General features: G+C 48.1%; 1 protein-coding gene and 1 pseudogene across 11 annotated transcripts; both read right to left on the reverse strand.

Moving 5' to 3' along the window:
* Window positions 1-5: 5 nt before the first annotated feature.
* SRRM2 (serine/arginine repetitive matrix 2) lies at window positions 6-18316 on the reverse strand. Of its 11 annotated transcripts, none has more exons than XM_054589452.1 (16): window positions 18196-18316; window positions 17336-17379; window positions 14628-14909; window positions 13644-13751; window positions 13294-13458; window positions 13040-13117; window positions 12498-12560; window positions 12371-12403; window positions 11909-11959; window positions 11640-11732; window positions 10806-10998; window positions 3106-9767; window positions 2082-2369; window positions 903-1016; window positions 661-774; window positions 6-569 (listed from the first exon to the last, which is right to left on the reverse strand). In XM_054589452.1, exons 3-16 carry the CDS (start codon window positions 14867-14869, stop codon window positions 560-562), a joined length of 8214 nt encoding a protein of 2737 aa, XP_054445427.1. In that variant the 5' UTR covers window positions 14870-14909; window positions 17336-17379; window positions 18196-18316; the 3' UTR covers window positions 6-559. The 11 variants fall into 11 exon arrangements, with proteins under 11 accessions (XP_054445427.1, XP_054445425.1, XP_054445430.1 ...); XM_054589450.1 differs by having other exon boundaries at window positions 18073-18316; XM_054589455.1 differs by lacking the exon at window positions 17336-17379 and having other exon boundaries at window positions 12498-12557; window positions 18073-18316.
* A 3509-nt stretch (window positions 18317-21825) lies between these two features.
* LOC129083281 (actin, cytoplasmic 2-like) lies at window positions 21826-24795 on the reverse strand (annotated as a pseudogene).
* Window positions 24796-26082: the final 1287 nt, after the last annotated feature.

Raw genomic sequence — 26082 nt, forward strand, 5'->3', positions numbered from 1 at the left:
CCTGCATTTCTCATTTTTATTTGACAGAAAAGTTGCCTTGCTGTACAGATTTTAAAAAACCAAAATACCTTTAAGAAACGTGAAGAAAAGTTGGGGGGACGGGGCCACAATCTCACTGGGGGGGGCAGTAAGGGCCAACTAATTTCAATTCCTGCCCCTTTCCACAACACTTCACACAAGTTCCCAAGTCCCAAACCATCATCACCCCCCCACCCCTGAACTCAGGGGTAAAGGGGGCGATGGTGTCTCCCAGGCCTTTTCTAATTCAGGACTGGAGAGTCCTGACCTGTATCCTCCCCCTCCAGTAATTCCCATTCTTATTCCAACCCACCCCAAACCCCCCAAAACATGTGAACCAGAAAAAACTCACAGAGATTAACATTTCGCAGGAACAAAGAAAAAAAAATGGGGTAGGGAAAGAGCCCTCCCCCTCAAAATGCTGCTGCCAGGGTTCAAGGGGTAGGGGGTGGACAAGCACCCCTCCCACAGCTGTTTGGGAGAAAGGGGGCACTCCTGTGGGTCCAGACCTTGGGGTGTGGTGGAATTCCCCAAAACACATTCATGGAGACCTGCAACAAAGAAGACTGCCATCAATGCAGAGGTCCCAGCTAGCTAAAGTTCTCATAAAAAAGGCCCAGTCCTGGACTACGATGAACACACCTGGAGGAGCGGTGCCGCATAGGACGGGGGCTAGGTGTCTCCCTCCTGCGCTTGTGGCCTGGGGAGCGACTGTCCCCACGCTGACCTCTCCGGGAACCATGCTCACTGCTACTGCTGCACAGAACAGACACAGACCACACACACCAACCTCTATCATCTTTGAGCCTCAAAACTTTTCACAAAAGTCTACAGCCAAACCAGAGTGGCTATGGCTGGAAGCAAAAATACACCCACAGCCCTACCTCTGTTGGTCCCGTGGTGAGGGCTGGGGAGAGGGGTGGTGGCGCTCAGCAGGTGAATAGCTGAGGGACCGGGAGTCCCGGAGGGAGTCTATTGGCTTCCGGGGGCTGCGGGACCTGGGGAGCAGAGAAGGTTCTCATAGTGCCACTCTCTCCTAAACCCACCAGCCAGCACTCAGGACCACCACCCCCAGGCCTTGACCACCAAACCTCATACCACACAGGGCCAGCCTCAAACCCACCTTTGTCTGCTCACTCACCCATCCGCCCGCATACCATCCACCGAGTGCCCCAGTGGGCAGGGCATGGGGTATACAAAGATAAAGACATTCCCTGCCCTTGGAGGAGCTTGGTCTGGTGATGAAGGCAGGCCAAGGGAGGCGTGCTCAGCCCCATGTATGGGAAGCAGCCCCACAGGGACCAATATAGGTAGATTTGGGGACCCGGGGTGGGGGTGGGGGGATGAAGGGAGGGGGCAGGGTAGTCTTCTCGAAGGTGCTGTTTGAGCGGAGTCTTGCAGAACGAGGAGTTCACCAGGCGGACAAGGGAATTCCAGGCAGAAGGAACAGCATGTCCAAAGGCATGGGGTTCTCCTTAGACTGCAAGGCGCTGGGTGTGGCTGGAGCAGAGGGCATGTGTGGGGGCGGGCAGGAGAGGAGAACACAGGGCAGGCAAGGCCAGTTGGTGTAGAGCCTCACACGCCATTCCCGCAGAGATGGGGCTTTATCCTGCAGGCCACAGGGCGTCCCAGGATTTGTGGAGTGGAGGGAAGTAACCAGATGTGCGTTTTAGAAAGATCCCTCTGGCTACGTGTGGAAGAGAATGGCGTGGAGGCAGGGAGACAGGGAAGAGGCTGTGGACAGAGTCAGGAGAAGATGACGGTGGCCAGACCAGAGCCCTGGCAATAGCAATAGGGAGACTTAAAAGCTAGACTCCCTGGGACCAGCCTGCATGTCAGGGGCAGGGAGACGAAAGAACCCAAAACTCTCAATTCTGGCTGGGGCACCTACTTGAATGGTGCAGCCCTTCTATCAGAACAGGACAAAACAAGAGTGGGTGGGGAAGAGAGCACCTGACTCCTCCCATACAACCAGACACCAGAGTCCACAAGAGACACCCAGCAGGATCTCACACCCCAGGGTTACAACCCACCCCTACCATCTCAAGCAAAGTAGCACTCACCTCCGCTCACCAGGGGGTGGCTTCTTGGGGCTTGCAGGTTTGGGCAAGGCCTCGGGGTCAGGCTTAGCAGGGGAAGGGGAAGAAGTGGAAGAGGAGGAAGAGGATGAGGAGGTAGAAGAGGAGGAAGAGGAAGAGGAGGACGAAGAGGAGGAGGAAGAGGAAGAGGAAGAGGAAGAAGAGGAGCTGGAACTGGAGCTGCTATCGCGCCTCTTCCGCTTGGCTGGGGTAGGCTCCTGAGGTCTTCCCTCTCGATCAGGTTCCTTTGGGGCTGGGGGAGGGCTAGGGACCCTGTGGGAAGAAGACAATGTCACAAGAGGACAAGCAGCCCCACCCCAACCCTACCTTCCAAGGCCTGGAGGAAGGGCAGTGGGGGAGGGGTGCCTGAAAAAGGCCTGGGAACTCTCCCAGCCAAAGCCAGAGAGCCAGCAAGCCAGTGAGCAAATTCTCTGGAGAGCGGTGGCCCCAAGCTGACCCAACCTCTGCTAACGTAAGCAACAGGCTGGGCTCCGCAGCACAAGGGATCAAGGTTAAACCTCAAGAATGTCCCTGATGAAGGAATACGGCCCCTGGGCTCAGGTGTGGGAGCAAAGCTGGGTGCTCTCCTTCCTTGGAGAGCCAGCTTGGGATGGCCCCTGTGTGTGTATGCCACTGGCTGGGGGAGGGGCCGTCCTGCCTGGAGGCAGGGAGAGGGATGGGATGACCTCTGAAGATCCTTCCAGCCCAGGGAGATCCTCTTGAGGTCTAACTGCCATCCCTCCTGCTGTAAAATTAAGTCCATTTCCTCTAGTTCTGTCCTCTGTAGAGATGGAAAACTTATCATTATACTCTAGAGAATTAACTTTTGGAGGCTTCTACCCCATTCCGCCCCCCATACCCCCCCGCCCCAGCATTCTCTTCTACCCCCAACTTAATGGTCAAGGTCCCCACACTTCCTCAATGAGCCAAGAACCTCTGGATAGGACTTTCCTTTCCCCACCCCATCCCCAAAATCTTCCCCTTGAAAAAATTATAGAAGTCCCCTTACCTCTTCAGTGCTACCTCAGGTTGAACGGGAAGGCTAGAGCCCTCCGAGTCACTAGAACTGGAGCCGGAGGAGGATGACGACGATGACGACGACGACGATGAAGATGACGAGCTAGAGGATGATGATGAGGAGGAACTCCGCCGCTCCTTTGCTGGCTGCAATCCCCCCGAAGAGGCAGGTGGTTCCCCACCCTCAGGGTGGGACACCCCAGGGACAGGGACAGAGAGCATGCCGTTGTGGTCACCAGCGGAGGACGTGGTCTTTGCCACTGACCCAGAGAGGGACTGAGATCCTGCTACAGGGGTGGTCTGAGCAAGTGAAGATCGGGATTGGTCAGAAAAAGCAGATGGCACAGGGGACCTAGGCCGATCCTGAGCTGGAGGGAGAGCAGACTGCGAGGGAGTAGCCTGGACCATTCTAGAGACAGGTGAGGAAGCCCTCTCAGAGGTCATTCTAGACTGGCTTGGGGCAGCTGGTGGGGTTCGGGAGCCTGGGCCTCCTGGGGGGGTTCTGGACCTAGCTCTGTCAAGGAGAGGTGGTGAGGTTCTGCCACTAATGCGCTCATAAGCAGAGAGGGGCACCCTGGGGCTGGTGAGGTTTGCACCAGACAAAGCTGGAGCCATTCTAGCACTGGTGAGGCTTGCAGGGGCCAAGGCTGGTGGGGTTCTTGAGCTAGCAATATTCACAGGAGCTGTGGCATGTGCAGATCTAGGACCCACCAGGTTTGCAGGAGCTGGAGCCTGGGGTGTTCTGGAGCTAGAGGGATAGTTTGCAGCATTTGGGGGTGTGCCAGAGCCTGTGAGACTCAAAGCTGCCAAAGCTGCTGGAGTTCTGGCTCCTGCTAAGTTCACAGCTGGGGCTGTAGGGGTACGAGGGTCAGCAAGGTTCACGGTAGAAGGTGCCACTGCTGTTCTGGGGCTGGCCAAGTTCATGGCTGCTGCTGCAGCTGGCGTTCTCGAGTCAGCCAGGTTTACTGCTGCTGGTATGGCAGGTGTCCTGGCACTGGCCAGGTTCATGGCTGCTGCAGAGGCTGCTGGAATCCTACTGGCAAGGCTGGCGGCTGGAGCTGTTCTGAGACTCATGAGAGGCACTGGAGCAGGAACCTGGGACATTCTTGCAGCAAGGCCTGCAGCAGACATGGATGGAGGAGGCCGAGCAGTGCCAAGACTGATGGCTGTTAGGGCAAGTGCAATTCTAGACTGAGCATGATTTTCTGGCACAGATGTTCTAGGGTGATCAGGAATTCGGGGACCTGGACCATCAATCATGGAGCCACCAGGTTGCTGCAAGACAGACATGGGTGTTCTAGAGCTGCCAAGGGGTTCAAGCATTCCAGGTGATCTACAGCGGTCAAGAGGAGTTGGTGACATGCTAGGACGACTGAAGCAACTCATTCTGGAGCTATTGAGTGCCACTGGAGGTGTCCTCGAACCAGAATGATTTCTTGTTGCTGGAGGTGTAGCAGAACGTGAACGATCAGAACTACTCCCAGACACAGAACGCCTGCGGATGGCTGGAGATCTTGTTAAGGACCTTTTGCCCCTAGTTGTTCGTGGAGTACGAGACCTAGAACGGCGACGGACAGCAAGTGATGAGCGACTTCGTGAACGTTTGCGTGGCAAAAGTGGGGTTCGAGACCTAGAGCGACGCCGAATAGCTGGAGGTGTTCGAGACCTAGATCGGCGGCGTGTCACTGGAGAGGTTCGAGAGCGGGACCTCCTTCGAGTTACTGGAGATGTGCGAGATCGAGATCTCCTACGGGTGACTGGGGACGTTCTGGACCTTGATCTTCTGCGAGTGATGGGCGAGGTTCTACTTCGAGATCGCCGCCTCATTACTGGTGGAGTCCTAGATCTGGATCTTCTGCGAGTCACTGGTGGTGTTCTAGAACGGGAGCGCCGCCGGCGGGTTGGTGTTCTGGACCTTGAACGACGGCGGGTTACTGGTGGTGTTCTGGACCTGGATCGCCTTCGACTCACTGGGGATGCTCTTGAGCGAGATCTTCTTCGTGTCACTGATGTCCTAGACCTTGATCGTCTCCGACTGACTGGTGAGGTTCGCGACCTGGATCTATGTCTGCTGACCAGGGGTGTTCTGGACCTGGATCGTCGGTGAGTGGCTGGAGAGGCCCGCGACCTGGAACGTTTCCATGGGGCTGGTGATGTGCGTGAGTGGGAACGCTTCCGACTGGTTGGGGGTGTCCGAGAGCGACCTCTTCGACGTCGAGAGGAGGTTCGGGAATTCTCCTGCCGGGCAGGAGACCTTGACTGGTAACCAGAGCCTCCTCTCCGCCTACGAGTAACCCGAGACCTTGACCGGCTCCGTTGTCTTCTCCGAGAGGTTGACTGAGAAGACCCAGATCTATCTCGGCGTCGGGTTGTTCTCATTTTCTCTCTCCTTGAACGGGAACGGGACCTCTGAAGCCCACGAGGCTTTGGTGAAGGAGAACGACCTCTCCTTGAAGTTGTCTTAGTGCGGGAGGATGAAGCTGAACGCCGTCGGCGAGAGGATCTTGACTTTTCAGCTGGCTCGGGGGAAGACACTGAGGGACTTCTCCGGCGTCTTGGGGGAGTTCTAGAACGGGTCTCTGGTGAAGATGACGCAGTACGGCTTCTGCGGGAGACTCTGGTCTTCCTGGTCACCTCAGATGATCGAGAGCTGCGACGACGAGGTGAAGTACGTGACTTAGTCTTGGGCTCCGGTGATCTAGAGCTTCTTCTAGCCATTCTGGACTTGGGTGGGTGTTCTGGAGACGACTCAGAACTGCTGCTTCCTTCAGGAGAAGGGCCTCTGCCTTTGCTTGATGAACCTGATCTGCTTCGTCTGGAAAGGGCCCGAGAGGCAGGACCCTTGGGTTCAGGGGAGGAATCAGAACCACTTTGTGCCCTGGATGCTGCTCTTGGCTTATCTTTAACTTCAGGGGACGAACCAGATCTGCTGAGCTGAGGAGAAGGTCGGGATTTGCTATCGACCTCTGGAGATGACCCAGAATGACTCCTTTGTCTAAGTGGCATTCGTGTCTTAACTTTAGTATCTGGAGAAGAATCTGATTCACTTCTTTCCTGAGGTGATGCATTAGGTTTCTCATCAAGTTCTGGAGACCCAGATCGACTCCTCTGCCCAAGAGGAGTCCCAACCACAGTCTTTTGTTCAACTGATGATTCTGATCCACTTCTTTCTCTCTGGGGGGTAAGACACTTGTTGAGTTCTGGGGATGATGGAGAATGACTCCTTGGCCTAGGAGTCTGAGGCAAAGCTTTTGGCTCTGGAGAAGAATCACATTCGCTTCTTCCCCTGGATGGTGTTCTGGGTATATCTTTCATTCCAGGAGAGGATCCAGATAAGCTATGCCTTGAGGGAGTCCCAGACCCATCTCTAAGTCCTGGGGAAGACCCAGACCTGCTTCTCCTTGAGGGGGTTCTGGGTAAACCATCTTTTAGCTCAGGAGAAGATGCAGAACTACTTCTTTCCCTTGAGGGTGTTTTAGGTACAGCATCAAGTACTGGCGAAGAGACACTCTGATTTGAAGACATTCCCGCTTTTTCCACTGCATCTGGGGATAATTCAGAACTGCTGTGCCTGGAGGACCTCATCAGTTGATCTTTCATGTCTAGAGATGTATCCGTCTCCAACTGATTAGAAAAAGGTACATTCAAACCTTCTTTAACCTCAGGAGAAAATCCAGCATTTATTTCTGCAACATGGCCTGAGTTTCTAAATTCTAAAGGTGACTCACAGATATTCTCCCTGGGAGGGGAGTTAGACAGTTCTTTATGTTCTGGAGAAAAATTGGGCCCACTCCAAGTTGAGGCGACTGCAGGGACTTCTGCTTCCAAAGAAGACTGCAATAACTGGCTTTGGTCAAGAGTCAAAGAGACAGAACGCCTTTCTTCTATTTCAGGAGATGACTCAAAATTACTTCCAGCCATTTCTTCATGTTCTGGAGACACATGGGACAGGACCTGGTTTGAGGACTCTTCAGATTTCTCTACTACCTCCATTAATTCCTCATCTTGGCTTGGCTTAGCTAAGGGACTACTTTGGTTTTTCGTATCTGGAGATGACTCAACACTACCCCTTTCCTTTAAGGGGGTTCTAGGTGTGTCTTTGAGTACTGGTGAGGACTCAGGTCTATTCTGTCCTGGAGAAGGACTTAATTTGTCACTTAGTCTAGATGGTGCAGTAACATCCTCCTGAAGGAGTAAGACTGTTTTCTTTTTTGATTCAGGAGAATGCTCCAATCTACTCTGCCCCAGGAGAGATTTACAGTCCACTGCATGATATGGGGAAGAGTCAGACTGGGATCTCTTATACTCAGGAGACAGTCCAGATTTCAGCCTAGAGCTTACTGATGATTTGCTTCCATCTTGTATTGTTGGAGATCTGGGTGCAGGCTCACTGACTGGAGAAGAGGACCTGGAATGGCCACCCTTAGGTGGTGTCTGAGATTTGCTCTGCAGAGACAGGGATTCATAGTGACTCTGTCTCATTTCTGGACTTGAAGTATCAGATCTAGAATCCAGTGAAGTGTGAGGCTGTCCTTCCTGTTGCAGAGATGAGGTGCCAAAATAGCTCTCCCCTGGTGGTGTGCTAGACTTTATTCCTAGACACAGTGAGGAGGATCCAGAGCAACTTTGTGCTGGCGAGTCTTTAGACTTTTCTTGGGAACATGGTGACTTTGACCCAGACAGACTGTGCCCTGGTGGAGTTTGAGGCTTTACTTTGGGGCACGGTGAAGTAGACCCTGAGTGACTTTGTCTTGGTGGTGTTCCATGTTTCACTTTGGTATCTGGTGAGGAGGACCTAGAATGGCTATGTCTTTGCAACAATCTAGATTCCACTTTGGAGCACGGAGACTCTGATCTGCTTTGCCTTGGTGGTGTTTTAGAGATCACTCTGCTAGGACTTGGAGAAGATGAGCCAGAACGGCTCTGGGTTGGTGATGTTACTGTCTTCCCTTTGGGTTGTGGAGATGACGACCCAGACCGGCTTCGTCTTGGAGGTGTGCTGGATTTCACTCTAGGAGGAGAGGACCCAGAGCAGCTCTGTCTCAAAGGGGTCCTAGACTTCACCTCAGGGTCAGGTGATGTTTCAGAACAGCTCTGTCTTTGTGGTGTTGTAGACTGTTCATTTGCCTTGGGACTTGTTCCAGACCCTTGCCTTGGTGGTGTTCCAGATTTCACTTTAGATTGAGATGAACTGGAAGGACTTTGTCTTGATGGTGTTTTAGATTTCTGATTAGGAGGTGAAGAACCAGAGCGACTTCGCCTTGGTGGTGTTTGAGATTTAGCTTTAGATTGGGATGATCCAGAACGACTGCGCCTTGGTGATGTCCGAGACTTTTGTTTAGGGCATGGAGAAGACCCAGAAAGGCTTCGCCTCAAAGCTAAGCGAGATCTTGCTTTGGATCTTGGAGAAGAGAGAGACCTGCTTCGCCTCGAAGAAACACCAAATTTTTTCATTTCTGGGCTTGAGTTGGACCTGCTCCTTCTCTGTGACATTCTGAATTTGTTCTTCCGCTCTGATGATGACCCAGACCTGCCTCTCCTTTGTGGCGTTCTAGAGTGAGATCTTCCCCGTCTAACTAGACTTCTACTACGGGATCTTCCTCGTCTTGCTGGTGTCCTAGACCGAGATCTCCCTCTCCTGGCCGGGGTTCTAGAGCGTGACCTGCCCCGCCTGGCCGGGGTTCTAGAGCGTGACCTGCCCCGCCTGGCTGGGGTTCTAGAGCGTGACCTGCCACGCCTGGCTGGGGTCCTAGAGCGAGATCTGCCACTTCTCCTGGCTGGTGATCTACTACGAGACCTCCGTCGTACTGATCGGGTCCTAGATCTACGCCTAGCAGGTGTTCTGGACCGAGACCTGCCCCGCCGGGCTGGTGTTCTGGACCAAGACCTACGCCTGGCAGGTGTTCTGGATCGTGATCGGCGCCTTGCAGGCGTTCTAGAACGAGATCTGCCCCGCCGGGCTGGTGTTCTAGAGCGAGACCTGCCCCTAGTGGCCGGGGATCTAGAATGTGACCTGCCTCGCCTTGCTGATCTAGACCTGCCTCTTCTCTGGGTATTTCTGCTTCTGGACCAGCCTGGTCGTTGAGGAGACCTAGAGCGGCCACGTCGCTGGGGACTTCTAGATCGCCCCCACCGCTGTACAGATCTAGACCTATGCCACTGGGGGGATCGAGACTGAGAATGACCTCTCTTAGGAGTTCGAGATCGTGATCGCCCCCTCTTAGTGGTCGTAGGGCTACGGGACCTCCCCACCCTACGAGGAGTATGAGAATGTGACTTATCCCGCTTTGCTTGGCCATGTGATCGACTCTTGGATGCAGGAGAAGAAGAAACCTCTCTATGGGACCCAGGAGCTGGTGTGGGTTTAGGACTTTCAGGGGAAGAGCTGGCATGCCGAGAAACTTTGGTAGGTTGAGGGGATGGTGGGCAGCTCTCCGAAGATGATTGGGGAGGTTTTTCAGGAGACTTAGGTGGTAAACGACCCCGGGTTGGGGAAGCCTCAGATGGCAGGTTCACTGGCTCCTGGCTTAAGGGAGTTGTTGCAAGGGGTTGTGGGGAACTGCCATGTTGCTCAACAAGAAGTGGAGCAGGAGCAGGTGGTTCTGGGCCTGTGTTGCTCCTTTCTGGAGAGGGGCTAGGTCGAACTGTAGATTTCTAAGAGTGGGAAAAAAAAGTAAGGAATAGGGACATGTAAGCACCAAAGCTTACTATCACTCAAGATTTCCAGCATCCTGTCCAATGGAACCTCCCCTACACACTCCATTATGCCAACTGGTCATTTCCCTCATGACAAGATAAAACATTCATTCAATAACAAGAGGCAATTTACATAAAAAAACACTGAGGGGAAGACATGAAGACACAATCTGTGACCTCAAGAACCTTGTAATCTAGAGAAGATACAGAATGCACGCAACAAACACATTACATTTCACAACAAATAACCATTATAAATATGCTGTAAAAACAGGAGGAAAAAGCATTTTTTAAATGGAAAGATAGAGCAATTCACCAAAGTGGGTGGAATCTGACTTTATCCTTGAAAAAATAACTCTATTAAAGTAAAAGAACAAAGGCAAAAGCTTGAGGACTTGTGTAATAAAAATTAGGATGGAGCACAGGAAAAGACAGAAGACATGGAAAATGTCAGCAAACCTAAGAATTTAGTAAACAGCAATTAAACTATACTGTAGTAGTTGAAACAAACAAATATTAGGGTCTGAATTAAAATAGCAAGTATAAAACAGGTGCTTTAAAGACCATTTCAGAATAGAGTCTTCAGAGCGCAGCCAGAAACCCAGTGGATTCAGACATTTTAGCCACAACCACCATTTAAATAAATAAAAATATTAGAAAAATCTAAGTAGTAAGACAAATTTAAGTACAGGAAACTTTAGGTACGCAGAAACTTTGAAGTTCTCTATACACATATAAACATGGGGAGATTATGCAAACCTATGTCCATGAAGTTTGAAAACCACAATTCTAAAGGACTGGCAGATGTTAATAAAAAACAGCAACAACAACAACAAACCACACACAAAAACACCTTGACCTGAGAAAGGGGAAAAAAAAAAACCCACCCTAAATTCATTTATCTTGATAAGCTGTTACTTTTCTTCACTTTTAAACACTTGTCCTAAGCCCATAACCCTGCAACCCAACAAATATCCATTATTCTCAGGAACATACCTCCTTCTGGTCTTTCTCTTCGTAAGGGCTACTAGGCTGCTTTTCAGAAGGCTCTGGGCTGCCGGGCTGCCCTGTGTTGATGGTACCTGGTTCTCTGGAAGGTGCATCTCCCTCCCCTTTACGCCCTGAAGCAGGGGAAAGACTCTGCCCAGTCAACGCAGTTGTATGGGTTTTTGCTGCAGCACTCCGAGACCTGAGGGAGGTAATTGAGGATGCGGGAAAGGAGGGAAATCAGCTCCAGGGAATACAGAAAACCCCCTCCCCAGCTCCCATCCACCTTTCCTGACTATACAAAACCCTCTTTCAAAAAGCCTTCTCTTATTCACAAGACTTAAATCACTCGCTGAAATTCAAGTCCAATTCACTTTGATCTCTGTTCCCAACACAATCCCCAAAAATGTTCTCCCTCTACCCCTTTATTCACCTCCCCCAAACCTCCCCAAACCCTCCACCCAGCCATTCCCTACCCGCTTCATTCACAACTCACCTCTGAGCCCACCTCTTTCAGGAAGCCTTCCCCGATTAAGGGAGCCAGGGTAAGGATTCCTTCCTCCCCCAGACACCACGAACAAAACACCACCCCCCCTATTCTGGCAGTCCATATACATTAGAACAAAACAAAAAAATAACAAAATAAACAACAAAAAAAAAAAGAGAAGGGGAAATGTATATGTCTGTCCATCCTGTTGCTTTAGCCTGTCAGCTCCTAGAGGGCAGGGACCGTGTCTTCCGAATGGTCTGTGCAGCGCCTAGCACACCGTGGGCGCTCAATAAATATTAAATTGATTAACCCACAAGTCCCTCTCCCTCCCTTCCTCCTGGACCACCCCTTACCGACTGCGGGAAGTATCAGAAGAGGAAGCAGAGTCTGCAGAAGTTGAATGGTGGGCCCGGCGGCTCTTGGGGGCTGGTGTTGTACTTCGAGACCTAAAGGAAAACCACCAACCAGGACTCAGGGTGCTGTCACACCTGTATTGGATTACCCTCATCGATCCCTCAATCCTTTACCAGTCAGGTACAGGACTGATTCTACCCTATCCCCCTAGATGGTGTTCGTCTACTTGCTAAGCAAAATCTCTTCTAATTCACACACATTCACTTACCGCTTCCGCTTCTTGTCCTTAGATTTACGTTTGCTCTTTGGAGTGGGAGACCTAGGAAGTAAGTTAAGATTATTAAAAATAAAAATCATTTAGCTCTGGCTGGTGTGTCTCAGTGGACTGAGCACCAACCTGCAAATCAAAAGGCTGCCAGTTCAATTCTGGACAAGGCATATGCATGGGTTGTGGGCCAGGTCTCCAGCTGGGGGCATGCAAGAGGCAACCAACTGATGTCTTTCTCCCTCCCTTCCTCCCTCTCTCTAAAAATAAATAAAAATGAAATCTTTTTTTAAAAAATCACTTAAATAAAATAGAAAAAAAAAAAATCAAGGAGTTATTGTCAGAACAGGGAACTGAATTTCACTCCAAGAAAGAAAGACCCCTGCAGAAAGCAAACAAGGCCATCAAGTAACGGTCCACTGCTCTATATGCCAACATGTCCCCTATGCCCCAAAGAGCTCTTACCTATGCTTCCGTTTCTTGGATTCAGATTCTGACCTGTCGGAAAAACAAAAAAAAATAAAACGTAAACCAATACCGTACCTGGACTCATTAATCCTCTCCAATCGCTCCATGTACTCCCACCTCATACCTGTGCTTCTTTTTCTTAGAGCTCTTCTTCCTCTCTCGTCGAGGAGAGCTGCTCTCGGACCTGCTAAAGAAGAGTTGAGAAACAAGGTCATTCTGCTTGGCTCCTTCTCTGAACCCCCACTTATAATACCCCCTTCAAAGGCAACTAAAAGCACCAAACAACTCCAAACGCAGTATTGTCCCAGACCTAAGCCCCGGACTTATTTACTTTCTATAAAGCATAGGTACCTCCTGTCAACAAATCTAAAAATGAAAAAGGAAATTCCAGAAATCTAAAATGCTGTTGGCTAGTTCTTAATTAGCAGAGCTGCAGAATCAACCGTTCCCCCTAAAGAAGCATATACATTCCTTCTCCCAGCTGAAACCTGAATGGTAACTCCCTCTTCCCTGAAGTTTTTTGACAACTCTCTCCTGCTTCCTAGAAACAATTTTCCACAGTGAGACAAAGACATAGAAACAAAGAGAGACTGATCAAGGGGAGAAAATGCATGCATGACAGGACTAGTCCTCTATCTTACTACAGTAACTTTCCCACTAACTTACCGTCCTCTATCTTTCTTCTTTTTCTTCTTTTTTTGCTTTGGGGTTGGTGAACGAGAACTGCTGGACTCCCGGACAAGGCTAGGGAAAGATGAAAAGATGGGTGTAAAGACAAATTTTCTCAGACATTTTAACTTCAGAAGAACTAAATCTGAAGAGTTTGGGAAGAAACAGGCCACAAAAATAAATAAATAAAATAGAGCAGAGTGTTTAGAATTAAGAGAAGAAGCTAGCACTGGTTTCTTGGTCTTGTGTACCTGTAAGGTTTGGGAGGCTCAGGAGCTGGTTGTTTGGCTTCTCGAGCTCGACGCTGAGGATCAAAAGAGCTGCCATCCACATAGGAATCACTGATCCCAAAGGCAGCACGAAGTCGTTCATTCTTCTTCTCATTCAATTCTGCCAACTGGTGAGTCTCAGTTATCCTAGAGGAAAAAAAATAGCAAAGGTGTGAGGGACACAGAGAGAAAAGGGAACAAGTTATTTTTACACAATTATACACAGGAGCCAAAAAGGATTAGGAAAAGGAAGACAGAAGTACAAAGTAAGAAAAGAAGACAGCAGAACAGTACTTAGTCCAGGGGAAACCAAAGCAGAGTGAAACACTCACGCTGGTCTCTGCCCTGGGGTCTCCTCCTTGCCCCCAGGGTTCACATCCTTCTCCAGCAACATGAGTCGAAAGGTTGCCACTTTTTCCTGAATTTGCTGTTCCTCGTACCTGGAGAACAAATCCCTTCAGGGTTAGAGCTTATTTAGACACTTTCCCCAGTCCCAGGTTTACAATTTCCTCATTCCCCAGGATCCCTTCTCTCTCCATGCACACATAGAACTTCTCACTCACTGTCACCCAAAGCACCCTTCTCTTAAATCCTCCTAATCTTTTCTGTCACCTTTCTTTCGCTTACTACACCCTCTAGAACAGTGGATTTTAAACATGCTACACTGGGGCCAAGAGAAGAAAGTTAAGCAGGCAGAATTCCAGGTGCTCCTCCCCAATTTCAACAAGAACAGATCTTTCATTTCCTAGGATTTCAAGGTAAGGCGTATTGCATAAAAGGGGCTCCACTGCTTAAGTTTGAAAACCACTGCTCTAAAAGGTTTTTACCTGAATGTGCTACTTTCCAAAAATTCCCTTCCTACCCAACCCATAATCCTCTCTTATCCGGCCAGGTAGTCTTCCAGTTCCTGTTTTCCTGCCTTTGCTACTTTCCAAGGCCTCAATCCTTACATCCATTTACCATCCTCTTCTGTATGAATGACAACACCTGTCAGCTTAAGTAGCTCTTCTCTTGCCTGGTTCCTGCTTTCCCACCTCTCCCTTAAAGCACATTTTTGTTTCTCAGTGGTCCCCTCTTTCCCCATGTGCCTCCTTCTAAATAATTCAGACTCCCTTATATGTCCCACACAGTTTCTTCATCTCCCACTCTGAACTGTCCCTTGACTCCTTTCAATTTCCTAGTTACTTTTCCTCCACCCCTCCTACAATTCCTCTCCAGGCCTCTTTCAACAAGCCTTAAGCTTCCGTGACACCCCAGCTAACTCCCCCAGCTCTGTACTCATTCAGTGCTTGGCTCTCCCCCAGCCCTCCCCTCACCCCTGCTCTTCCATCATCTCCTCCAGCTCGAGGCATCGCAGCTCCACTCGCCGCTTGCGCTCGTGGTCCAGGATGTCAGGATTAGGCCGTTTCACCAGGGCAGCCTCCAGGCGCCGCAGTTCCTCCTCTCCCTTGTAGTCAGGCCGCTCACCCCGGCGGCCCCGCACCAGGGACAGGTTGCGCTGGACGTAGCCGTTGGTGCCGCTGCCCCGGGGCGTCGGCAGCCCGATCCCGTTGTACATGGCCCCGTGCCCAGGGCGGGGAAGGGGGGCACCACCGCTCCTGAGGGGGAGCGGGTAAACATGGATCAGGCCCCTGGCCTCAAACTAACCACTTACCACCACCCAAATCCCTGCTCTCCTTCATACTATTTCAACATGTATTTCCACACTAAACAACCTTTAGCTGCATAATCTTCCTGGTCTCCTAACAAAACCATCTTCATCCTTCCCACAGTTCTCTTTCAACCAACTGAGCCCAACTCTTACAGTCTTTTCCATCAATGAACAAAAGCCATGCCTACTTGCACCTAGATTTTCTTTTTTCTACCCTAAGCAAACAAAGATCCTTTCTCTCATATTTCTCCATACTATCCCTTTATTCTCCTTTGGGCCCAATACAAACAACTACTCTAATTCCTAACCTTTGGTAACTAAGGCCTCCAAACTGGGCACAACAAACACCACAGATCTGTTGCACCCAAGGGTCTGCAGTTAAAGTCCAAAGACTCTTCCAAGAACTCAACTAAGGATTTCAGACTACACTCTTTGAATGCAAAATGGACTACACAGCCCCTACATACCTAAACAGGTAGACCAACTGGTTCTTAAAATAAACCGAAACTATCCTGTGCAGCTTCACACCCAGACTAAAGGCCAACATGCACATCAGAAACTCGTGAATTTTGGATACATAATCCTCTTATACTTTACTTCCCAGGTAAGAGGCCACTTCCCTGATTCCAAATACTTATAACTCTTATCAACTACCTGACAGAGAGATGCCTTATTCCTTTAATGTCTTACAACAGGATTTCTCACATGATTTGCAGCTCACCCAACTTTCCCTAGCAACTGATAAATATTACCTGTTTTCAACTCAATGCTCCAAATACATCAAACCAGCCTCCCCTGCTATTCCCGAACCTTCTCTACATTCCTTGCCTTAAACTTATGAGAGCCCCCCACTCGTCATCTCACTTTCACTATGTCAAACTGTCAGCTTTCCCTACCAGTTTCCTGTATCTCACTTCCTAGTTTCTTTTCCAGGTCTGCCTTATCCCTTTCATACTGTTATCTGCATGCCTCCCACCAGGTTCTATCCTCTCAACCTGTACCAACCCCAGCAGCATGACTCTCAAGCCCCAGTTTTTCTGGTGATTCTTGGCTACACATAGTCTGCTCTTTTGTCAGGCTATATATACTCTATTTCTTTCACCAACTTATCCTGGCCAAAATAATTTAACAGAGCATAAATGTCTGTGAGAAAAACTATACAAGCAACAACGTAGATGGACAGATTATTTAAGTATAGGAGAAAAAGACTGATCTGGATAATTCGGAAGCTATGGGGTTTTTGTAAAATCCCAAAACAAAGAAGCATCAAACAAACGCCTAGTAAAATGTATTAACACAAAAAATAAATTAATAAATAAAAGTTTAAAAGGACGGCAAGGTGCTGAATGACAGGGAGATAGCTCAACTCTAGAAGTTTGGACCCCTACCCCCTATTCTAAGACTGGGTCCCTGCCCATCCCAGTAGCAGACGCAAGAGGAAATTGAAAACAAAAAAAGATAATCATACTGGGGTAAAGGAAGTGACAGACGAGACTAGTCTGGGAAAGGATAATGCACAAAGAAATGAAAAACTTTTTTATAGCACAAGAAATCAGTTTCTCTGCCTTCCAAACTTCATTTTCATTTTCTCAAATACCAATCCTCCCCCATGCTAAACATAGGTCCTTCTTTGCCTCTCTACACCTCACCTAATTTTCCCCTTGCAGAATGCTTCTGACCTGCAATTAATTCTTTAGTTTAACCATTCACCCACACTTCCATACCACCTCACACAATAATCCTCCCACTCCCTAGGGAGGTTATACCAGTAGCTACTAAGCAAAGGGTATTAAATCACAACAAACTGGAGAACTTGTAGGGAATGAGCCAAAAAAGGAAAAGAAAACCCCCCCACAGCATCCAAGGCAGTGCTCGAAACACTAAAAGGAAGGTCAGACCACAGGTATATCAACAACACACACAAATCACCAAAACCAGGTAACTTTATAAAATAGGGATTCTTAAACTGGGATCCATTGACTGGGTATGCAAAAGTTACCCAAGCTAAAGGCAGAAAATAAAAGCTCCAAAGGAATACAAAAGATAATTGCTGAAGACAATCCTGAAGTCCAATTTTAAGGTGTCCAAGAAACGAAACGCACCAAATGCGATCTAAGGGGCAATGTGCAAGAAAACGATATATGTAAGCAAAGCAAGCTCAGCACTGGGGCACTGTATAGCTGAGTTGACAGTATGGAACCCAGAAAGCTTAAAATATTAGCTCAAGCAGAGACCTAAGCCCACACGTTTAAGATGGAAGATGAAATACACTCTTCGACTTTCTGATCCGAAAGACATTAGGCGTGAATGGAAATCAAGGCTCAGAAGCATTATGTGCCAAACAGTGCCTTAAAGAGTCCAGCGTTTTCTTACCAAAAGAAAGCTCCAACAGCCTCCTCCTTAACTTTTTAATACAACTGTTGAGGAGACGATGAAGAAGTAAAAATTAAAAGGGGGGGGGGGAAAGCACACGGTCTGCCTTTACATACCCAGGTTAAGAAAAATTTTTAAAGGTTTGGGGGTTTTCTCTCCCTAATACTTTCAGGGCAAATAGTAACGACTCCTGACAATCTAAACCTTCGGGGCACCTAGTTCAAGGCCTTCTCTTCACTGGCTGACTCCAAAGCTTATTTTCGGCTTTGGGGGATGGGGGAGGGGTTTGCGTGGCGCCCCGATGTCTGGGAGGCCCTCAGCCGGACCACAGGCCCTCAAAAGCCATTCGGAAGGAGTGGCGTGGGGTAAAGGATCCCGGAGCAGACCCCCATCGCCGCCTCTCCCTCCCCGCCGAGAAAATGCCCGAAAGAACAGCTAAAGAGGAGCTTCCTCGGCCACACGCGTGGGGGAGGCGAGAAGCCGAGTACGCGCGCGAGCTTGGACGCAGTCGGCGGCGCGCGCCGTTGCCGTAGGGGGGTGGGGAACAGTAAAACCCCGCGCGCGACAGAAACCGCGGGAAGGGGGAGGGGAGGCAAGCGAGCGAGGGCGTCCGCGCGAGCTAAGGGCGGCGAGCGCGCGTGCGCGCGGCGGCCTAGACCGTTCTCCGCGCGCTTTGGCCTGGAGCCGGGGCCGCCGCCCCTCCCCCACCCGGCTCGCGCGCTCCCTCACCCTCTCACCCGCCGCCGCCGCCCGCCGCTTCCGAGGGGAAGAGGTGCTACCGCTGCTCGACCTCCCGAGTCTCTCGGGGCCTAGAACCGCCGCCTCGCCTTGCCAGTCCGCCCGCCTCAGCCAACACTGACGCCTCCTCGCTTCCTCAGGGGCCGCAGCGGGCTCCGACTGCGCCACTCGCACCCCGCCTGGGCCGCGCTGCACGTCAGCACGGCTAACTAAGTGCGTCAGCGCGCAGCCGCGGGCGTCGCAGAACCCGCCGGGAGCCGTAGTATGCACCGCGACCTCGTGCGCAGGCGCCAAAACCCCATCGGGAAGTGTAGTTTCTAAAGGCCTCAGGGAAGTTTAATTCTGTTACGGAAGAACTACGAGTCCCGTCGGTCAGTGCGAGAAAGGGTTGGGGAGGGGATTAGAGCAGGCAACGTATTCCCGAGGGTTTCCGCAAGTGGGGGCGGGGCACAGGGCTTACCGTCCCATCGAGCGACGCAGGAGCACTCCTCGGCCTCCGGGCCTCAACATAGAGCATTCTGGGAGTTGTGGTCCTAGCGTGGCCCGAAACCCGTTTGTAGTTTGGACCTTGAGCACGGCGGCCATTTTGTCTCCCCATGTTGCGAGGCTGTTGGCCAAACCCAGAGACCCTGCTTCTATGCGACACGGGCTTCTCGGGGCGAGCTGGCGCCTGCTCCGCCCTGGGCCTTGCTGCTCACCTGGGAGAAACGCCCCCAGACCCCAACCAGCGGGCTACCGGGACCCTAGAGCCCAGCTTCAGGCCCAGGGCCAGAGGCAAAAGCCTATTTGGCTGGCTTTTGTGTTCGCGGCAATTCACGATTTGGAGACGGGCAGAACTGACCCCTCTGCCCCGGGGAATAATTTTCTGTTATCTCCAGGGGACGCGGCCGGACAAAAATGCGATTTACATACTAGAAGGGCAAAAAAGGTTGCCAACACCCTTAAAATTTTCACTCCCTTTTAGAGAATGTCTCCTGTTAATTTAAGAATTTTTTCCTTTCTTTTTTTTTGTCTGAGGACAGCCAGTCTCGGAGAAGGGTTGAAAGAAGCTGAGCTTCTGAGCCAGGCCAAATTTTCAGCCTGGTGCCACTACTTGCCTTTTGACTCACATTCAGCAGTCTCAGTGATGGAGGGGATTAGGGGATGTCTTGCACCTGCAACAGGATCCAGTCAGAACACTAGCAGTTTAATGAGCTAGTGTTCCTTTGAATTTGAGGGATTGTATTTGATATTACTAAGTTTTCTTGTTAACTTGCTTGGTTAAGGATAAACTCACTTCAGGTACTAGAACTGGGAGGAGACACACCATTTTCTGCAGAAGCTTATAGTGCCCATGAGTTTTTCTAAGCCTCCCTCCTTGAACTTGGGCACCTTTGGATACTTCTTCCATGAGCTGGTGTCAACAGAATTTCATTGCCACTAACATAATGTTAACAAAAGCCCCAAATTGGGAGGAGAAACTATTGAAGAGAACAGTTTGCAAACCCAGGGAATGAATTCTCAGGTGTAAACCCAAAGTGTTCCCCCAGAGATAAAGGAAACATGGCTTCAATTTTAAATGTATTGATTTTAGAGAGGAAGGGAGGGAGAAAGAGACATCAATTAGTTGTCCCACTTACTTATGCATTCATAAATAATGGCAGCTAGACTCTAGTTATGAATTTGTGCCCAGTTAACTACAAGGAGTCCTTCCTGGCAGCTATATTCCTTCTTGAATATATCCATGTGGCAGAGCCTTTGTCTTTCTGCATGTAAGTTGGTATTTTTTAGGTTGAAAGTATAGAATGGTGGTTTCTTGAAATCTACCACCTCCAATGAGATCCTTTCTTGTAACCAAATTCCCAAGAATATTCTTCTCTGTATTTACTCAATATTTAGTGCTAAATTCTGTATGTGAATCAGTGCATTTAATGCTCTTTACAACCCTATGAGGTAGGTGTTATTCTGTTTCCTGTGGGAACATCAATGAATTAATTCCTTTATATATCCACAGTAGTTTTCAAAATCAGGAAAGTAACATTGAAACAATACTATTTTCTAGAGACCTTATTGAGGTATCATCAGTTGTTCCGATAATATCCCTTATAACAAAAGAAAATTCAAAATCATACAAGATTTACATTCTGTTGTCATATCTTTTTCTTAAAGATTTTATTTATTTATGCTTAGAGAGAGGGAAAGGGAGGGAGAAAGAAAGGGAGAGAAACATAGATTGATTGCTTCTCCCAAATGCCCCAGGCCAGCAACCTAGGCATGTGCCCTGACCAGAAATGGAACCAGTGACCTTTTGATTTTCAGGATGATGCCCAGCCAACTGAACTATACCTGTCTGAGCTGCCTTGCCTTTTTAGACTCCTTCCATCTGAAACAGTTCCTGACTTGAAATTCATGGTATTGTCAGCTTCAAGGGTACAGGCTATTTATTCTATAGAACATACCTCAATTTCAGTTTCATCATACTTAGATTCAGGTTATACACTTTTGGTAGGAAGCCTACGGAAGTGATTCTGGGTTATAGGTGTATAATAAGTTCCATTACTGCCAATGCTAACTTTGCTTGTTTGATTAAGAAAGGGTTAGCCAGGCTTCTCTGCTGTAAAATTTCTAGTTTACCCTTCATAGTTTAAAACAACAACAACAAAACTGTCTAGTGGAAAATGTATTCAGACACCAAGATCTGGATACTAGGTGTACTTATAGTTACTGTGGCATCTTTACCTCTAGGTCCTTTTGGAGGATATAGCTGGGAAATGGATGAGATGTATACATCTGATATCTCCAATTCCAGTCTAATACTATAGGGTTCATACTATCCTCGCCCATCTTCATATTTGTAACTCCACTCTCCAACCGTGAGAAACTTGGCTTCCATTTCCCCAATAAATTTACATATTTTCTCAATCTTAGAATTATAAATTGTAACTTCAAACTGTTTATTCATGCCTGTGGGGGAAAAATGCCTACATATTGGAGTCAAGTTCTCATTTGTGTTTAGCCTAAAGGCATGTGCTGTAAATACTATATTCAAAAGTTACTTAATTGGTTTTATTTTTTTCCTCCTCAATCTTAAGTGTGTGTGTTTTTTTAACTGTAGCACTTTATTTTTCTCACAATCACTTCTTGTTGGGGCCTAATATTCTTGCGTGAGAGTAGAACAAAATTTGTTATCTCTAAAAGAATTGATAATGGCATACAAAAATTTTACATAAAAGGATGAATAAATTTACAGGTGAAAATGCAAACTGGTTTCCAACTCAAGACGAGCAACAAATAACGCAGGTGTTCTGGCAGGAAAATGTCAGCTAAGGAAGGAAAATTGGTCCTAACTCTCAGACCCTCCCAAAACACGGTCAGGCTGGCAGGACAGAAATGACAACTGGTTCAGGACTCTTGCCAGACTCTAGAGAAACTCTGGAATAGGAACATTAATACTCTACACAAATCAAGAATGTGCAGTCTCCCCGATTCTCATCAAACCACTGGATTTCTTTCTCACAAATATTCTCATCTTGGCCACCAAGTGACCAACTGCATGTACAGTGGTTTAAATCAAAGATGTGTACAGGGTACTAAACAGGTACCAAGGGAACAGTTAACTTGCATACAAGGCCAAAGTCATGAATCAGGTCTATAGTCCAATGCTGAGAACAGATACAAACTCCAAGGACCATTTCTTTTCAAAAGCTCTTTCCAGTTTCAGGAGGCCAGCATGAGGTATATATATTTGCTAGGGCAAACTCAGACTTGATCAACTAATGCAGCAATTGGCTAATCATCTGCCCACGGTATGTTAAGAAGCATTTGCAGTGGGTGATGGAGAGGACCCAACTTGCCATACTCTCGTTTGCTGATTCCTATTTCCTGGAAGGTGTATATCGAGGCCAGAAGAGAGCCATCAATCCACACTGAGTACCTGTGCTTCAGTGGGGCGATGATCTTGATCCTGATTATTGCCAGGGCTGTGATCTCCTTCTGCATCCTGTTGGCTATGCAGGGGATATATGGCAGTCCCATCAGACAGCACTGTGTTGGCATACAGATCCTTCCGGATGTCAACATCACACTTCATAATGGAATTGAATGTGGTCTTGTGGATGCTGCAGGACTCCATAGCCAGTAAGGAGGGCTGGAAGAGTGACTGTGGACACCAGAATCACTTGTCGCTGAGAGTGATCATCTGTCCCTCAGGCAGCTCATAGCTATCCTCCAGACAGGAGGAGGACACCGCAGCAGCCATTTCCTGCTTGAAGTCCAGGGCAACATAGCAGAGCTTCTCCTTGATGTCACACACAATTTTCCACTTGGCTGTGGTGGTGAAACTGTAGCCATGCTATGTAAGGATCTTCATGAGGCAGTTGGCCAGGCCCCGGCCAGCCAACTAGATTGAGACACAGTTTAGAGTAGGAGAGGGGACTGACCTTATAGATGGGCATAGAGTGGGTGACCCCATCCCTGGAGTTCATAACAATACCAGTAGTGTGGCTGCAGGCATACAGGAAAGCACAACCTGGATGGCCACATACATGACCCAAGTGTTGAAGGTCTCAAACATGATCTGATTCATCTTCTCATGGCTGGCCTTGGGCTTCAGTGGGGCCTTGATCAGCAGCACAGGGTACTCCTGGGGGGCTGCATGCACCTCACTGTAAAAGGTGTGGTGTCAGATCTCTATGTCATCCCAGTGGGTGGCAATGTCATATTCGATAGGGTACTTGAGGGTCAGGATGCTGTTCTTGTTCTAGGCCTCGTTGCCCATATAGCTGTCCTTCTGTCCCATGCTCACCATGACATCCCAGTGTTGGAGGCATCTGACAATGGAAGGAAACATGGCTGAGGGGGAAGGCGTCATCTCTAGCAAAGCCAGCTTTCCACTTGTCGGAGCCATTGTCTACGACAAGCACAGGGATCTCTTCTTTTATGGTGATTGGAGGAGGCAGCGGCAGTCATGTAACAGAGGAGCACAGAGCGGAGCGGTGAGAGGATGAAAAACATGGGCTGGCTGCAGCGAGTGAAACCAAGTGTATTTGTTATTCATTTGAAGTACGCTCTGGTTCAATTGTTTCTGTTTGTATTAAATTTTAGAATTTTCCCTTCCATCTTAGAAATTTTACTTATTTTTTAAGTATATGAAACAAGAGCCCTGGCTGATGTGGCTCAGTGGATTGAGTGCCAGCCTGTGAACCAAAGGGTTGCCAGTTCAATTCCCAGTCAGGGCACGTGCCTGGGTTTTGGGACAGTCCCCAAGAGGGGGCACGGGAGAGGCAACCCACGTTGATGTTTCTCTCCTTCTCTTCCTCCTTCCCTTCCCTTCTCTCTAAAAATAAAATCTTTTTTTAAAATATGTGAAACACTGGCATTATTCCAAAAAGCAGGTCTGTACAAAAAGGTATATTCAGGGTAGTGTGTTCCCCCTTATTTTCTCTATCCTCTCCACGCAATTCCTGCCCACTACCTTCTGGTAATCAATCTCAGTCCTCTCTACTTTTCCTTCCTGGGTTTCTTTATGCTCAAGTGAAGAGGCAAATGTATATTTTCTTAATTCCCTTTGTTTCTTACACAAAAAGGTGGCACACTATAGATACGCTTTCCTACTTTACCTTTTTCACTTAGCACTGTATCCTGGAAATCATCCCACCTCAGTTCATAGAAATGTGTGGATGAACTTTTATTCAACCGCTTTTTTATGTATGAGCATCTAAATTCTTTCCAATATTTTGTAGGTGCAAACCATGCTGCAATGACTAACCAAGTGCATACGTATTTTCATATTGTTGGGAGTATATCTTCAAGGGAAAGTCCTAGAAGTGAGATTACTGAGGCAAAAGGTAAAGACATATGTTTTTGTGGTTAAAATGCATATAACATAAAATTTACCAATTTAATTATTTTTAAGTGTACAATTTGGTGGCATGAAGTACATTCACAGTGTTTTGCAAAAATTACCACTATCCCCCAAACTGAAACTATCTCCCCAACTGAAACTATACCCATTAAACAATAACCCCTCATTCCATCCTCTCCCCAACCCCTGGTAACCTCTGTTCTATTTTTCCTGTGTCTGATAATTTTTTAAAATATTTTATTTATTTATTTTTAGAGAGAGGAGAAGTGAGGGAGAAAGAGAGGAAGAGAAACATCGATGTGTACTTGCCTCTGGAGCACCCCCTACAGGGGACCTGGCCCGCAATCCAGGCATATGACCTGACTGGGAATTGATCCAACGTCCCTTTGGTTCACAGGCCAGCACTCAATCCACTGAGCAACACCATCCAGGGCTGTCTGAGAATTTGACTACTCTAGGGACCTCATTTGAGTGGAATCATATAATATTTGCCCTTTTGTGTCTCTTTTTTTGTACTTAGCATAATGCGTTCAAGGTTTATCCATTGTTGGGAAATGTCCCATCTGGCTTCAGGAACTGTAGCTCTGCTGACAGGCAAGAGGGCCCCAAGGCTGGAGCTGAGCAAGGAGGCCTTGGGAAAATAGGCCAGTCAGGAAACAAAACTTGTCCCCCTGGCAGGGGCGAAGCCCCTGCCTCCCTCACATCACCCTGCTTGGCCCTGAAGTGTGGCTGGTTAGTCAATGATGGGTAAGACCCCTCAATGGAAGGGGCAACCTATTAACAGGCACAGCCTCATGGGCATCAGGGAAGAACTTGGGGGACGTGGAGAAAGGGCAGAAAGACCCTCACCCCTCAGCTTTGATATGGCCAAGGTCCTCATCCTATCTGAAAGAAGTCTCCTTATCTCTTGGCCGCTCTAATCCCCCACCTGGCTCAGGTTTGAAACAATACTGGAGACAGCCCTAAACTGGATCAGGGGGTTCCCGGGGGAAAGTAGGCCTAGAAATAAATTCTTTGAAGCATGCTTTATTTTTCCTTCAAAAGCTGTGATAACCAGCTCATGCTGGGAAGGAAATTTACATTATTCACCGACCCTGACCCTAAACCCTTTGTTTACATTCTCACATTTACTTGTCTCCTCTCAGACCCATGTAAATCAGTGTGTGTGTAAATCGATGTGTTCCTGCCATTTGTTTTCTTCAAAACATCATCTATTCTCTGTAAACATTAACATACTGATGTAATGAGATCACCTGTACATTCCTACTACCTAGTCCCATTGATAACCCTTTCAATAAAAGCCTTTGGACACAGGGGCTTGGGGCCTTCTCCACTAGAGGAAAGTCCCTGGCAGACCGAGAGAAAACTGAGACGACTTATTTTATTTCCCCATCTGTGACAATCTGGAGCAGCTTTGTGGGACAGAGTCTGCCTCCTCCTCAGCTGGGGCCTGAACAGGGACCTCCAGAGTCCTCCTCAATCCATGTTGTAGCATATATTAGAATTTTATTCTAATTGAATAGAATTGCTGGCTCATATGGTAATTTCATATTTAACTTTTTGAGAAACTGCCAGACTGTTTTCCACAAGGGCTTCACCATTTTATGTTCCCACCCACAATGCACAAGGGTCCCAATTCTCCACATCCCCACCAACACTTGTTATTTTCTGTATTTTTGATTCTGGCCATCCTAGTAGGTAGGTCATATTTCATGGTGGTTTTGATTTGCATTTCTCTAATGATTAGTGATGTTGAGCCTCTTTTCATGTATTTATTGTTAATTTGCATATCTTCTTTGGAGAAGGGTCTATTCAAGTCCCTTGCCCAGTTTTTATTAGGTTGTGTTGTTTTTTTGTTTTGTTTTGTTTTTGTTGAGTTGTAGGAGTTCTTTATGTATTCTGGATATTTATTCCTTATTAGATTTGTGATTTTTTTTCTCCCATTCTGTGAGTTATTTTTCACTTTTTGATAGTATCTTTTCACGCACAGAAGTTTTTAATTTTAGTGAGATCTAGTTTATCTCATTGTAGTTTGAATTTACATTTCAATAACCACAAGTGAGGTCAAACATGACATATTTTCCCTTATAGAAGCTTACAGTCCAATTAAACTAAGGAGAACAGAGAAAGCCACACTTTTGTTTTTATATCCTCACCAGAAGATATT

The sequence above is a fragment of the Pteronotus mesoamericanus genome, unplaced genomic scaffold (genome assembly GCF_021234165.1).
Source record: "Pteronotus mesoamericanus isolate MK-2021 breed Mesoamerican mustached bat unplaced genomic scaffold, CSHL_Meso_final scaffold_167, whole genome shotgun sequence".
NCBI lineage: Eukaryota > Metazoa > Chordata > Mammalia > Chiroptera > Mormoopidae > Pteronotus > Pteronotus mesoamericanus.